Source organism: Coregonus clupeaformis, chromosome 7 (genome assembly GCF_020615455.1).
Source record: "Coregonus clupeaformis isolate EN_2021a chromosome 7, ASM2061545v1, whole genome shotgun sequence".
In the NCBI taxonomy this organism is placed as follows: Eukaryota; Metazoa; Chordata; class Actinopteri; order Salmoniformes; family Salmonidae; genus Coregonus; species Coregonus clupeaformis.
Genome location: NC_059198.1, coordinates 22,811,926 through 22,827,491, shown reverse-complemented (window position 1 = coordinate 22,827,491; position 15,566 = coordinate 22,811,926). Strand labels below are relative to the sequence as shown.

Below are 15,566 nucleotides of genomic sequence, written 5' to 3'. Positions count from 1 at the left end.
TTGAAGATACAGAAGGAAAAACTGCTGAAAAAAGAATCCCCCCCAAAAAATTGGAGAGGAGGTATACATTGCAGACAAGAAGAGGGAGCACAAGTAAGAAGATGATGCCAGTGATAATTCGAGGACAGAACCTGGAGTATAAGCCTTTGCAGAATACCGATATGTCAGATATACTTGAGAAGCTGCCTACTCTTCAAGATGGAGCATATCCTTGGATTTCGAAGTTGGAAGAAATTACGGTGGGAACACAGTCTGCCATAGGATACATTAAGATACTTTTGGCTAATCTCCTTGGGATTCCAGGTATGGAAAACATTTTTCAGAGAGCTGGACTTAATCGATATATGGGGACTGCGGTGAATGATCCTGAGTTGTTAGCTGCAAGTAGAAATCAGCTGTGGAGAGCACTGAAAGATACGTTTCCAACAAATGTGCATCCTGACAACATTCTGATTGACCCACTAGGACAACAAGAAAATCTGAGAGCCTATGTGTCAAGAGCTCATCAAGTGTGGACAAATATTACCGGAAATGATCCAGATGTGAGTCAAATAGAGCAGTCAATTTTGCGAGCTAAACTGCAGATGGGGCTGCCCTCACCAGTAAGGAGCAAACTGGCAGAGGTGGTTGGACTTGGAAGCATGGCAAAAGGTGTCTTTACAGATCATATAGCACATCAAGTGGATCTATACAGGAAAAAGGAACACAACCAGAAAGAACAGGACCAAGAAACTCTCAGAAAACTCAATCAAATACAACTGGTGGAGAATAAGAAGAAGGAGAAGAAATAGGCTTTGGTTATGCAGAATCCGTGTTCATCAAATCAACAATCACTGCCACAGCTTCAACCGAACCAGGTCCAACCGCAATTGTCCTAGCCACCACTAGTGGGACCAGTTGTTTCATATCCACAGCCAGCTTCCGGACAGACACAGAATTGGAGAGGAAGAGGACGAGAAGGCTTAGGAAGAGGAAGAGGAGGAAGATTTAATCCATACTTCCAGCAATCTTCAGAAGTGTGTTATAATTGTGGACAGGTTGGTCACTTTGCCCGTGAGTGTAATGGGCCAGGAGGAAACACCAGAGGAAATTTCAGAGGAAGATACAGGGGCCAGTCAAGATCATTTGGAGGACCGGTGAACCCTTATAGGGGCCCGGAGCCAGGATTCTAGAGGTGCCCAGAAGATCCGAAAGGGGGGTGTCAGCTGGTAGCATCAGGACCGGAAAAAGATCCAACAATTGAGGTGAAAGTAAACAACCGACCATTGGAAGTGATGGCGGATAGCGGAGCTGCTTTCACCTGTGTTCGGCCTGAAGATGCTACACATCTTCCTATGTCCAATCAACTGATTCGGACAATTGGATTTGAGGGAGTGAAACAGCTGATTCCTCTTACGGAACCAATTGAGCTCTGCTATAAAAATCTGAAAACTACAATACCCATACTGGTATCGGAACATACACCTATTGCATTGTTGGGAAGAGATGCATTGTGTAGATTGAATTGTACAATAAAATGTACGCCAGACGGCTGTCTGGTAGAAGTGCCAAAAGAAACGGTTACCTTTGAGAGCTATGGTTAAAGATACTGGGAATGGTCAACTCCATAGCAATCTTTCATGGACACAGGAAGGCCTTGTAGCATTTGAAACGATCAAACAGAGGTTACAAGAGGCACCTGCACTCACACTACCAGACTACTCTAAGAATTTCTTGCTATATGTGTCTACTTCTACTGGAGGTAAATATGCTTGTGCAGTTCTTTGTCAGCCGACAGGTACAGGGACGAATCCTCAACCTATTTCCTACTACTCTACTGCCTATTCAGAAGTAGAACTAGGCTACCACTGTGCTACAGAGCAATGGTGGAAGTATATTTAATGTATGACAAAGCATCATCTGTTACGATGGGTTACCCAGTAACAATTCTTACCCATCATAGTCTCAGAAATCTTCTGAACTATGGAAAATATACATTGACTATGCCTAGGCTCAGAGACTATCATAGGCTCTTAGAGCAGGAAGATGTCACCCTAGTGAGGTGTGATACGGTGAATCCAGCTGAGAATTTGCCAACTTCAGAGGATGGTGAGCCACATGATTGTGTTCAAGAAGCAGAGAAATACTTGAGGCTTAGATCAGATTTGCAAGCCCTTCCATTACGTGAGGCAGACCTGGAGTATTGGACTGATGGGTCTTGTTATCGTGTGAGAGATAAATTGTGTGCTGGCTATGCAGTAGTTAAAGCCCAAGGAACTGGATTTGTTGTTGAAAAGGCTGAAGTAATACCACAAACTGCGTCCGCACAACTTGCTGAACTTGTGGGGCTAACAGAAGCGTGTTTGTTAGCAGAAGGAAAGCGAGTGACGATATATACTGATTCTGCATATGCACATGGTGTATGTAATTTGTTTGGAGCAGTGTGGAAAGGTTGAGGGTTTAAGAAAACGGATGGTTCTCCGATACAACATCATGCGCAAATAATGAAACTGTTGCATGCTATGATGAAGCCTAAAGAGATCGCGATAGCTAAGTGTGCAGCTCATAAAACAGATGTGTCAAAAGTCACACAATGGAACAAAGCTGCTGATGAAGCTGCAAAAGCCGTCACAGGAGCGGACAAATTGGGTAAGGTTTTTCTGGTCACTCATGGAGTGGACTTGGAAGACAAAATTACGCTTAAGGATGTGATTTTAATGCAGGAAGCTGCTTCTACGATATACAAACAGTTATGGCTAGACCGAGGTGCTATCAAAGATGCTATGGGTCTTTGGAGAAACCATGAGGGGTTGATAGTAGCGCCTCTAGACCTATTAGGTCTGATGATTCAGGAAGCACATGGGTTAGCTCATGTTGAAAGGGGGGAGGTTAGGAGAAAGATCACAAAGGAGTATGGTTTTTGGGCACCATATTTGCTTGAACAGGTTGACTATGTCATAGGCAGGTGCACAATCTGTCTGAAAAATAATGTTCGCAGAGGTGTGACTGTTCTTCCTGGTTACATTCCAACACCGAGAGGTCCTATGCGGGAGTTGGTTATCGACTTTGTTGATATGATAAAACCAGTTGAAGGGAAAAGATAAATGCTGGTGGTTGTAGATAGATTTTCACGATGGCCGGAGGCATGTCCAACCAAGCGAAAAGAAGCTCAGTCGGTTGCAAAGTTTTTGTGTAAAGAAGTCATAAGCAGGTGGGGACTTCCCGATCTAATATCCTCAGATAATGGGAAAGAGTTTTGTGGATAAATCAGTGAAATTTATTTTTGAAAAAATTGGGAAAAAAGTCAGACCAAAACATTACGAAAATTAGGGTTGAAGTAACTCTAGGACATTTTGAATATCTGATTGTGCAATAATTTTCACATTTCTTTGCATATTGTTGTGATATTGAGTGTTTTCTTATGAATCAAAGGGGTGAAATGGAATGTGATTCATTTATATATATCATTTTTATATATTATTTTTGATATTGATGTTTTAATTTTCATGTGTTGCTTTGCAAAAGATACTGGTTGGTGTTTTCTTTTCTTCCAGAAGCATATGGGGAATGTGTAGAGTGGGATTCAAATACTCAAACATGGACAATATGAATGGACTGGAGGAAGTTGAACAAGGATGGTGCGGAAATGTTCCGATTCCATCATCGACGTTGCATTGAAAGTCGACACTGCTGAGGAGCTGCAGTGTAGTGGACTACATTCCAGTGTTTGCAATGATATATATACATATTTGTATGTGTAATACATAATTTGTGTCATATTCCTTCTGTATTAATTTTTTGAAGAATGATGTTTTCTGTTGTTGGGTACATGTGGGGACCTCATATGTTTTTGTTTTTTCTTTGACGCTTAGGGATATTGGGTCTAGGCAGGGACAGAGAGAATCCACAGGAGGGTCCGATGGGTCGACCAGCCTGAATGTGGATGGGTTTTTGATTGTATTTTGTTTTCTGAGGCTTTCATGTGTATTCGATTGCACCATAGCTTAAAATGCATTGATAAAGATGTATAAATTGATCTGGAGTACTTAGGTGGTCGCCTGGGGCAGAGGGGCCGTGAGAGAATTTTACTGTCTTGATTGATTGATGGATATTTGGAAAGAAAGCTGCCAGACAGGTTTTTCGCTCTTACACTCCATAACAATTTGTTTACACCTCATAAAAATGTGTTCACACTCCATAAACTTGGTTTTATTGCTAAAGTTACACAAGTTTGTCATAATCCTATTATTTTTGTTTTCGAGACTTAATTAGTCTCGAAGGGGGGAAATATGTAGTATCTGAACATTTATAGCTTTGGCTGAGGTTTTCATATTGTTGGTTAAATGAACTCTACTTTGCTTTGCTGAAACATCTGGAAAGTATTACTATAGGGGCCCCCTAAAACAGTGGACATTGAGATATGTGGAGGCCAGGGATTGGTCTATTCAAAACACGCCATCTTGTGTTACATAGGATAAATACCATGTTTGAACAAAGGGACGGGGAGAGTGATCATATTTGAGATTGGGTTTGTTGCTCTCCAGATTCTGCAGAAGTCTGTAAATTGATGCTGAAATCTTTGATATAATAAACCATTATAATCAAGTACAGTGTCAGCGGATTCCTTGTCAACACAGCATCTCAGCAGCATTGTTCGGCCACCACACATGCATTTAGTTTTACTAGTGTTTAAGAGCAGTTGGAGGCTACGGAAGGAGTGTTGTATGGCATGGAGTTGAAGCTCAATGATATACACAGAGAATAGAGTCGGCCCGAGAATTGAACCCTGTGGCACCCCCATAGAGACTGCCAGATGTCCAGACAACAGGCCCTACGATTTGACACTTTGAACTCTATCTGAGAAGTAGTTGGTGAACCAGGCGAGGCAGTCATTTGAGAAAGCAAGGCTATTTGGTCTGCCAATAAGAATGTGGTGGTTGACAGAGTCGAAAGCATTGACCAGGTCGATGAAGACGGCTGCGCAGTACTGTCTTTTATCGATCACGGTTATAATATCGTTCTGAATCTAATGGAGGTAGAATCAAGGAGAATTGGAATATTTTCCAAAAGAAAGGAAAACGGAGCAAAGTAGAGTACAGTGATGAGAATGTCACTTTGTATCTTGTAGGAGTACGGTTTGTAAATGAAGAGCAACTGAACGAATTACCAATCTTAAGGAATCCATTTGAGATATCCAAACTCGTGGAGAGAGTGCTGGGTAAAGTGAAGGCTGTGAGGATCACGAGAGGCGGGCTGGTTTAAAAATATTTTGTTGTGGATCAGAAGAAACGTGGGTTCTTCTGATCCATAGTTCTCACCCGATTGATACAGTTGAAGTGTGGTGTGTGTCTCTTAGGAACAGGGCACCCCTCAAGGGGGTTATACTGGAGTCTTGTGGGATGTAGATGTTGAAGAGATTAAAAATATTCCTGGAGTGATTGATGCACGTCGGATGAATCGTGTGGTGAATGAAGAAAAAGTGAAGAGTATCTGTTCTTTTGTTTTTTGGTATGGAGTCTCTCCCTACTCAAGTGAGGTTAGGGTATATTAACTACAGAGTCGGAGCATTTATTCCAAGACCAATGCAGTGTGATCATTGTAAAGCTTTTGGTCATGTTTCAGGTGTTTGCAGAAGGGAGAAGCTGAGATGTCCAAGTTGTGGAAAATATAATAGTATGTGTTATAAAAGTGATATGATGCAATTGTGGTGGGAACCATGAAGCCACGTCTTTCGAATGCCCAACAAGGATGAAAGAGAATAAGGTGGCCAAAGTCCAGGCTATCCAGAGCATATCATATGCAGCAGCTGTTAAAATGGTTGAGGGTTTGAATGGTGCTCTTGAAGAGTCCATGGTGGTGGAGAGGCCTTCACTGCAGGCTGCAGGGGTTGCCTTTCACCAGCAGGATCCTGACATTTTAAAGGTTAAGAAGGTGGACTTTGTGGGCTTTATAGCTATGGTGATAAATGGCACTGCCAAGGTAGAGAGAAGGTCCAGGAAGATAGAAATCATTGTGGAAGCAGCGGAGCAGTTCCTGGGTCTGAAAGATTTATTGGCGAATGAGTTACATGGAATATTGTCACAAGCCGTACCACCCTCTCAGGCCCTAGAGCAGGGGTGTCAAACTGAGGACAAAGAACACACAAACACACAATGCCTCAGTGATTAACATAACTGTTTCACAGATCACAGAACTATATCAGGGTGTCATTTCTCAGGCAGAAATGTAGATAAAAATAATGAAATCCTGTTCCCCAAACAAGTGCAAGAATCACAGAGTCAAGAATAGGTTAAATATACAAATAAAATAAAATAAATTAAAAATGTCACACCCTGGCTCGGGGACTCATTATGTTGAGCCAGGGTGTGTTCATTCTATGTTTTCCGTTTCTTTGGTGGGTGTTCTAGGTTGTCTATTTTCTATGTTTGCCGGTGTGACTCCCAATCAGAGGCAACGAGTGTCAGCTGTCGGCTGGTTGTCTCTGATTGGGAGCCATATTTAATCTGTCTGTTTTTCTTTCGGGTTGTGGGATTTTGTTCGTGTGTGTTCGTGTTGTACCATAGACGTCACGCATTCGTTGTTTATTGTTTTGTTCGTGTGAGCATTTAATAAATAGAATATGTTCACTCGCAACGCTGCGCCTTGGTCTCCCTCATTAGACGATCGTGACAGAAAATCCCACCAGTACCAGACCAAGCAGCGTGAGGAGGAGAGAGGAAGGACCTGGGATCAGGGGAGTAGGAGTTTCGGCTGGGCCACGCTAAGTGAAGAGGAGAGAGGCTGGTCTATGAAGCAATGGATCGAGAGTCTGGCGAGAGCTAGGGAGGCCTGGTCCACGGGGAGGAGAGAACCCCAGACATTTTTTAGGGGGGGGCTCACGACGTGGACGACGGGGCAGCAGGAGGCCGCGATGGAGCGGTCCAGCGGGTGTGAAGAGGAGGCCGCCAGGTTAAGGGGGCCACTGGTCACAGAGGAGAGGGAAAGTGTGGAGGCACGGCGAGAGGTACTGGGGTGTGTTACCAGTCCGGTCCGGCCCGTTCCTGATCCCTGCGTAGGGCCAGTGGTGTGTGTCCCCAGTACGGTCCGGCCTGTTCCTGTTCCTCGCATCGAGCCTGTGGTGCGTGTCGTCAGCCCGGCCCGGCCTGTTCCTGCTTCCCGCATCGAGTCTGTGGTGCGCGTCGCCAGCCCGGCCCGGCCTGTTCCTTCTCCCCGCACCAAGTCTGTGGTGCGTCTCGTCAGCCCTGTCCGGCTCGTTCCTGCTCCCCGCACCAAACCTGTGGTGCGCGTCGCCAGCCCGGCCCGGCCCGTTCCTGCTCTCCGCACCAAGTCTGTGGTGTGCGTCGTCAGTCCGGCACGGCCCGTGCCTGTTCCCCGCACCAGGTCAGGGGTGCGCTTCGACGGCCCGGCTCGGCCCGCTCCTGCTTCCCACACCAAGCCAGTGGTGTGCGTCGTCAGTCCGGCACGGCCCGTGCCTGTTCCCCGCACCAGGTCGAGAGTGCGCTTCGACGGCCCGGCTTGGCCCGCTCCTGCTCCCCACACCAAGCCAGTGGTGTGCGTCGTCAGTCCGGCACGGCCCGTGCCTGTTCCACCGGTGGCTGGTCCGGCACCGGTCAGAGGCTTCACGTCGGAGCTAGAGCAATCCGCTCCACCAGTGTTCAGTCCAGTTCCGGCCAGCAGGGCCAAACCGGACCAGGGGTACTTTGGGGGGTTCGAGAAGGAGTGGGGGTCAAGCCCGGAGCCGGAGCCGCCGCCGAGGAGGAATGCCCACCCAGCCCTCCCCTGTTTTTGCTCTTATTTAGGCGCGGTCGCAGTCCGCGCCTTTAGGGGGGGGTACTGTCACACCCTGGCTCGGGGACTCATTATGTTGAGCCAGGGTGTGTTCATTCTATGTTTTCCGTTTCTTTGGTGGGTGTTCTAGGTTGTCTATTTTCTATGTTTGCCGGTGTGACTCCCAATCAGAGGCAACGAGTGTCAGCTGTCGGCTGGTTGTCTCTGATTGGGAGCCATATTTAATCTGTCTGTTTTTCTTTCGGGTTGTGGGATTTTGTTCGTGTGTGTTCGTGTTGTACCATAGACGTCACGCATTCGTTGTTTATTGTTTTGTTCGTGTGAGCATTTAATAAATAGAATATGTTCACTCGCAACGCTGCGCCTTGGTCTCCCTCATTAGACGATCGTGACAAAAAACAATAGCACATCAACATAAAAACATATAAACATAAATCTGAAAGCGTTGCTCAAACTCCCGTAACAGTCCCGTTATTTTATCTTTGAACCGCTTCATGTCTGCCACATGTTGGGTCGCGCACACATTTTTCAGACAGGGGAAGTGAGCTGCATCACCACCGGCAAGTTGCGTCTCCCACAATGACAGCTTCAACTTGAAAGAACGTATGCTGTCATAATACTGCGTGACAACTTTGTTGCGCCCTTGCAGCTGTTTGTTCAAGTTATTCAGGTGCTCTGTAACATCCACCATAAATGCAAGGTCCTGCATCCATTCTGCGGAATGAAATTCTAACACTGGTTTGCCCTTTTCTTCCACGAACTGTTCAATTTCTTCTCGTAAATCAAAGAAACGCCTCAGCACAGCACCTCGGCTTAACCATCTTACCTCAGTGTGGTATGGCAGGCCATAGATGTGGTCTTTCTCTCTGAGAAGGCTGTCAAACTGACGGTGATTCAGGCTTCTGGATCGGATGAAATTAACAGTTTGGATGACCACCTTCATTACGTTATCCATCTTTAATGACTTGCAACACAAAGCCTCCTGGTGCAAAATACAGTGAAAAGTAAAAAAATCACGTCCTCCATTTGCAGATTGCACTTTCTCTCTGAACTTTGTCACAACGCCTGCTTTTTTCCCGATCATTGAGGGCGCACCATCTGTAGCCAGGCTGACAGCGCAGGACCAGTCCACTCCGACCCTGTCCAGCGCGCCCGACGAGTGCGGTAAAAATATCAGCTGCTGTCGTTGTATCTGTCATCGGCACCAACTCCACGAACTCCTCGGTGACGGTCAATGTGTCATCAACTCCGCGGATGAAAATGGCCAGTTGTGCAACATCTGTAATGTCCGTGCTTTCATCAATTGCAACCGAAAACGCAATAAATGACTTTACTTTTTGCTTCAACTGGCTGTCCAAATCCACTGAAAGATCGGAAATCCTGTCTGCAACTGTGTTTCTTGTCAGGCTGATATTTGCAAAAAGCCTGCCGCTTTTCAGGGCACACAATCTCCACTGCCTTCATCATGCATGTTTTTACAAATTCACCCTCACTAAATGGTTTTGAAGCCACTGCGATTTCATTAGCAATGAGGTAGCTAGCTTTCACTGCAGCGTCACTGATGTCTCGGCTGTGAGTAAACACAGACTGCTGTTTCTTCAGACCCGCCAACAGTTCATTCACCTTCTCTCATCTCCGCTGTCCTTGAAAGTTGTCATATTTGTCGGCATGAAGACTCACATAGTGGCGACGAAGGTTATATTCTTTCAGCACTGAAACATGCTCTGAACACACCAAACATACAGCTTTTCCATTCAATTCCGTGAATAAATCGGATGACCATTTTTCTTGGAACACTCTGCACTCTGCGTCCACTTTTCCCTTTTTTGACAGAGACATATTGGGGCAATGAGGGTGCCAAAGCACATAATGTTAAAAGTAGAAGCCGTAATAAATATCGCGGGCAAAACAAAGTAGCTCATTGGCTGCACGTGCTTGACCTACTTGCTCTGCCCCGGTATAAACAGTTTGCTTGCTTAACACAATTGCTATTGCGCCATCCAGTGGACGCAATTGGAACAGCAGTTTATTTTATTGAAAAATTGCAGCGCATTTTTATACTTGACAAAATTATTATTATTATTTTTATTTATTTATTATTATTATTTTTTTTTTATCATCTCGCGGGCCGGATTAAACCCGTTTGCGGGCCTGATCCGGCCCGCGGGCCGGACGTTTGACACCCCTGCCCTAGAGCCTGAGAAGGGAGATATGGAGAATTTTAAAGAAGGAAGAAGTGGGAGTTTTGTTTTGTCAATGTACAATTTTTATTTGTGTGGATTAAGTTAGTTTCTCTATCACATATGGATTTTTTTTACCTTGTTTTGGTTTCAACCCGTCCAATTGGTGGCGGCAATACACCTTTTGGGGTTGTAGTCCGCCATAAAACCCACAGAAGAAGAAGAATTTCAGCTGACTTCCTATTGGAGTGTTGACGCACTGTGAAGCTTCATGTCAGTGAACTGAGTGCTGAGCGACTCATCTGATAGCTAGCTACAAATTTTGTTTGCAAATGAATGGGGGAAAAAATGCATATGTTGTACTTGTGCCTCATCGAAAGATTTTATTAATGAACTGCTGACCGTGGCAGATTGCTAACTATGTCGCTAGTTACACAAGTAAATTGGATTATCGTCTTCAAAACATAGCCTGATCAAAGATTCAGTGAGCTTGACTCTGGTTGATTACAGTCGTCAATCTATGCACAGCTGTGTCCAGAATTCCACATGTGGGCATACTTGTGCATTTTATATTATGTACGCCACAGAACATGGTCATCAGATGGAGATAATTTAGCACGGCGCTAAGACCAAGCGGAACTCTCATCGCCCGTCCAGCAGTGGGCCCTCACGAGGGTCCTCCTCGCCTCTGTGCGGTGATTGGGTGGAAGATGGCGCTGGGCGAATGAAAAATCCTAATGACAGTTTCCAAATTTGCCTCTTTTTGTACCATGGTAAGTAAATGGCATCTACTACACACATTTGAGGATGGCGCGACAACCGTAGTTGTGTTGTTTCCATCTTGCGTGGCAGGGAAGATGGTTAAAATCGTCTACTTTTCCGTTGCTACCCAGTCAGTCTTCCTAGCTACTAGCTTCACTGACACGACAATCATGTTTTCGTCTCACGTTCTTTATAGTTAGCCTAGCTAGCTATGTTAATGTCGTAGGTCTACGTTGTTATATATTAGTTGTTTATGTATTATCTTACATTTTAATTAACGAAGACAACAAATCAAATGCTGTGCTCATATCCGCCTACAATATGACCTAGTGACCGCACCGCATAACTCTGCTGCTTCAGCACCTTGTTACCGCGTTTAGCTTGCACATTCATTTTGCAGCAAATCAGTGTGGGTGTCAAGGCATTTGAACACTGGACACGACAACCACCATAGTTCATTGTCAAATCTAACAAAGTTTATGGTCCACAATTGGTAACTACATTTGATCACACCTGTACTTTTCCTGGATGTCAACGATAATTTAGGTAGCCAGCATTTCCAGATAGCTCGCTGTAGTCAGATAGGGTGCTACAATGTTGTGACATGATACAGTGAGTTGTCTTCCTGAACACCAAACCACTTTGAGCTGTTTCTGGGACACAGTGGATGAGGACATGATCAGCTGCGCTCAGTAGATTGCTAGATAAGTCTGACATGTTGTTCCATGTCTTGCAAAGATAGCTAACTCTTTATTTTGGCAAACGTCATTTATTTGGATAATAAATTGGGTTTTGTTTTGTTTATTTTTTGTCTTCATAACCAGCCTCCGGCAATGTAGGCCTACTCAGGAAATCCTGGTTGTGGTGCCTTTGCACAGCCTGTTATGTCAGCCATGTTCCATTATCAAAGAATGACCCCCTCCTCCCACTGACAGCCGTTGGCATTGGATATAAAATAGCATTTAGAACTATTGATTGATACACACTCCCATAGACCTATGCTAAAAAAAAAATATCAGCACTTTGTTTCTGTGTTCCAGGGCGCCAATGCCTCCGCTCTGGAGAAAGAGATTGGCTCAGAGCAGTTCCCTGTCAACGAGCACTACTTCGGATTGGTCAACGTAAGTGAGAGTGCCGTAGTTCACATGCACATGTGTGCATAATCCGTGTTACAGATCACATGTGCCTTCTGCATATAGATGGTTAAAATCGGTGTGCATCCAGCTCTCAGCCTCACTTTTGCTTCATCCATGCAGTTTGGGAACACCTGCTACTGTAACTCGGTGCTGCAGGCTCTGTATTTCTGCCGTCCATTCCGGGAGAAGATCCTGGCCTACCGCAGCCAACCCCGACGCAAGGAGAACCTGCTGACCTGCCTGGCCGACCTGTTCCACAGCATCGCCAACCAGAAGAGGAAGGTGGGAGTCATACCACCCAAGAAGTTCATCACGCGCCTACGCAAGGAGAATGGTGAGAGGGAGATCGTATGCTTGCAGTTCAGGAATGGAAGAAGAAGTGGATGGTTGAAAATGTTGTGGGTGTGGACATTTTTACGACAGGAGTAAGAAGGATGAGGTTGACACACTCCCCTGTTCCCTTCTCTCCATCTCCCCCTGCAGAGCTGTTTGACAACTACATGCAACAGGATGCCCATGAGTTCCTGAACTACCTGCTCAACACCATCGCTGACCTGCTGCAGGAGGAGAGGAAGCAGGACAAGACCAACGGCCGCCTGGCCAATGGCTCGCTCGACTCCCAGAACCACAACAGCAACGCCCCGCCCCCCTCCACCTGGGTCCATGAGATCTTCCAGGGAACCCTCACCAACGAGACCCGCTGCCTCACCTGCGAAACGGTACCTACTGTCTGACTCCCCATGTCAACTAGTGACGTCCCTGTTGTTGTGATCAGCAGGAGGCAATACTTGTCGGTGATACGCTGTAGAGAGAAGTTCTGTTGGCAGGAAGATGGACAAAATTATATTTCCGTCTGGCTCTAGTCATGACAGGATGCTGTTGTTTTCTCCCTACAGATCAGCAGCAAAGATGAAGACTTCCTGGACCTGTCAGTGGATGTGGAACAGAACACGTCCATCACACACTGTCTCAGGTAACAACACCTGACTACAATAACACATTACATACTGACTGACCTGTGCATTGATTCTTGCTCCGTGTGACTCCCAAGTACCATGACCCCTCCCTCTCCTTCGCTCCCTCCAGGGGGTTTAGTAACACAGAGACTCTCTGCAGTGAGTATAAGTACTACTGTGAAGAATGTAGAAGCAAACAGGAGGCACACAAAAGGTCAGTATTGGCAGTGTTGTGTTTATTGTAAAAGTGAACATAAAAGTATTCTTATTTGATAACTGTTTTTATCGCTACTATAAGGTGTTTGAGGATGTGTGTCTGCGTCCACTCTGACTCACTTCCCCCCCAGGATGCGTGTGAAGAAGCTGCCTATGATCCTGGCTCTACACCTGAAGAGGTTTAAGTACATGGAGCAGCTGCAGCGCTACACCAAGCTGTCCTATCGCGTCGTCTTCCCTCTGGAGCTCCGCCTCTTCAACACCTCTGGAGATGCAACCAATCCTGAGAGACTCTACGACCTGGTCGCTGTCGTGGTGCATTGTGGAAGGTCAGTATTGTGTCTACAAGGTTGCCTAAAAGTATCCAAACTGACCCTAAAGGGTGTGAGTTTGTTCCTGACTGCATTGTCTTGTTTTCAGTGGCCCAAACCGAGGACACTACATCGCCATTGTGAAGAGTCACGACTTCTGGCTGCTGTTTGATGACGACATTGTAGAGGTAAGCTAGTCAGTTGTGTGTGTGCGCGCGAACATGCATGTGTGCGCCCTTGTGTCTTGTGCGACCCCACTGATCCGTGTTGTCTCTCCTTCCCTCTCTGCAGAAGATAGACGCCCAGGCCATAGAGGAGTTCTACGGCCTCACCTCTGAGATCTCCAAGAACTCGGAGTCAGGCTACATCCTCTTCTACCAGTCCAGAGACTAACTGTCCCTGGAGAGGACAGCGCCTTCCAGTGGAGCAGAGGAGAAAAGCCCAGTGCCTCAGCAGTAGGAATAATGGACCATACTAGTGTATACCCTCGGTGGTGTCACACACCTGCACAGGTGTCATTCATACCTGTGTATATGGAGCTACTGCAGCTCAGCCTACTTCCCCCACCCAGTCAGCCTACTTCCCCCACCCAGTCAGCCTACTTCCCCCACCCAGTCAGCCTACTTCCCCCACCCCGTCAGCCTACTTCCCCCACCCAGTCAGCCTACTTCCCCCACCCAGTCAGCCTACTTCCCCCACCCAGTCAGCCTACTTCCCCCACCCCGTCAGCCTACTTCCCCCACCCAGTCAGCCTACTTCCCCCACCCAGTCAGCCTACTTCCCCCACCCCGTCAGCCTACTTCCCCCACCCAGTCAGCCTACTTCCCCCACCCCGTCAGCCTACTTCCCCCACCCCGTCAGCCTACTTCCCCCACCCCGTCAGCCTACTTCCCCCACCCCGTCAGCCTACTTCCCCCACCCAGTCAGCCTACTTCCCCCACCCCGTCACTTAGGCTGAAGATACTGCTACAGGGGAGAGTTGTGTCAAATGTTCAGTGGATGTTGTATCAAAGTTTTATGAGTTGGAAAGATGCTTAATGAGGGTTGTACAGAGGTTTTGTGAATGAGGCGTTGGTTTTAGCATGGGTGTTTGGGTGGGTTGAGTGGTTATTTAATGATTAATGTGTTGTAATATCGGCCAGGCGTCTGCACACTCCTTCAGACTGTAATACTGCTTTGGTGCCTGGCTGGGGCCTAGTCAGTGTAGACCAGTTGACTGCAGGAGGGGGGAGGCGAGTGTTCCAAGTGTGGGGTGCTTGGGTCGTGTATTTCTACCGTGTACAAAATGTGGTATTTGTATAAATATGAGAAGAATAAGATATTATCATAGGTGGGGAAAAACGTAAGACCATGAGAAGAATCTGTATTGACACTTTGGTGCACTTTTGATACCATTTTGTAGGTGTTGGCAAGGTTTATGTGAGGGTTTGCTTGAGAAATGGTCATTGTGAAATGTTCATTTTCTGTTTTAAAGAAAAATTAATAAAAGCTAATAAAAACTGTGTGTGTGACTCTCAGACTGGTTCCTCTTCCCCAGGTGCACACTGATGACTCATTTATACTCAGCACTGCCGTTCAGTGGTTCTACCTGGTCACTACAGGTTCATACTGCAACAGCACAATAGCAGTCTATTTTTAATCCATTCACACCTCCAGTCATGATGCTGCAGGCTAGCCCACCCACTGTTGCCTTAACAACAACAGGGCTAGATGATGCTAGGGCAGCTCATTGTACCTAAGGCAGGTGTGGAGGAGACTAGCCACCTACAGAGACATCTGAATAAATACTTTATCACTGATCTGAGTATATTACTCAATGGGAATATATTACAAATGTATTAACTTTCATTAATGGAAGATTGAAAGTGAAGGCCCTCAAGCACAGAGGAACTGAGATTGGTTTGGAATAGTGGGATGAGAATCTGGGAAGGAGGTGGTGGCTGACACAGATCATAGTTAGAATAGACATGCCCAGAATAGCAATCCACAGAGGGCTAGGAAGTAGAGAGAAGTGCTCCACATCAAAACTACATGCCATCATTATAGAACTGAAGAGTAAAAATTAAAGGGAAAATCCACTAAAAAACTAGCTTTGGTATTTTCATTAGTCCACTGTTGATACGGTCCCAAAATGTTTTGCATGTCAGCAGTTACGTTTTCAAGATATTGGACTTTCAAGAAGCAAAGTTTCACCGGCCACATCATCTTTTTTTTCTGATATTTAAAAATGATTATTAT

The 15,566-nt window shown here is 46.0% G+C and overlaps 1 protein-coding gene across 1 annotated transcript; it reads left to right on the top strand.

The window, feature by feature from the left end:
* The first annotated feature begins 10,198 nt into the window (after window positions 1-10,198).
* On the top strand, window positions 10,199-14,832 carry LOC121570465 (ubiquitin carboxyl-terminal hydrolase 12). Its single transcript, XM_041881926.2, has 9 exons — window positions 10,199-10,720; window positions 11,750-11,830; window positions 11,966-12,179; window positions 12,329-12,564; window positions 12,742-12,818; window positions 12,932-13,015; window positions 13,149-13,346; window positions 13,438-13,516; window positions 13,620-14,832. The coding sequence occupies exons 1-9, from the start codon at window positions 10,685-10,687 to the stop codon at window positions 13,719-13,721; spliced, it is 1,107 nt and encodes a 368-aa protein (XP_041737860.1). The 5' UTR covers window positions 10,199-10,684; the 3' UTR covers window positions 13,722-14,832.
* The last annotated feature ends 734 nt before the right edge of the window (window positions 14,833-15,566 follow it).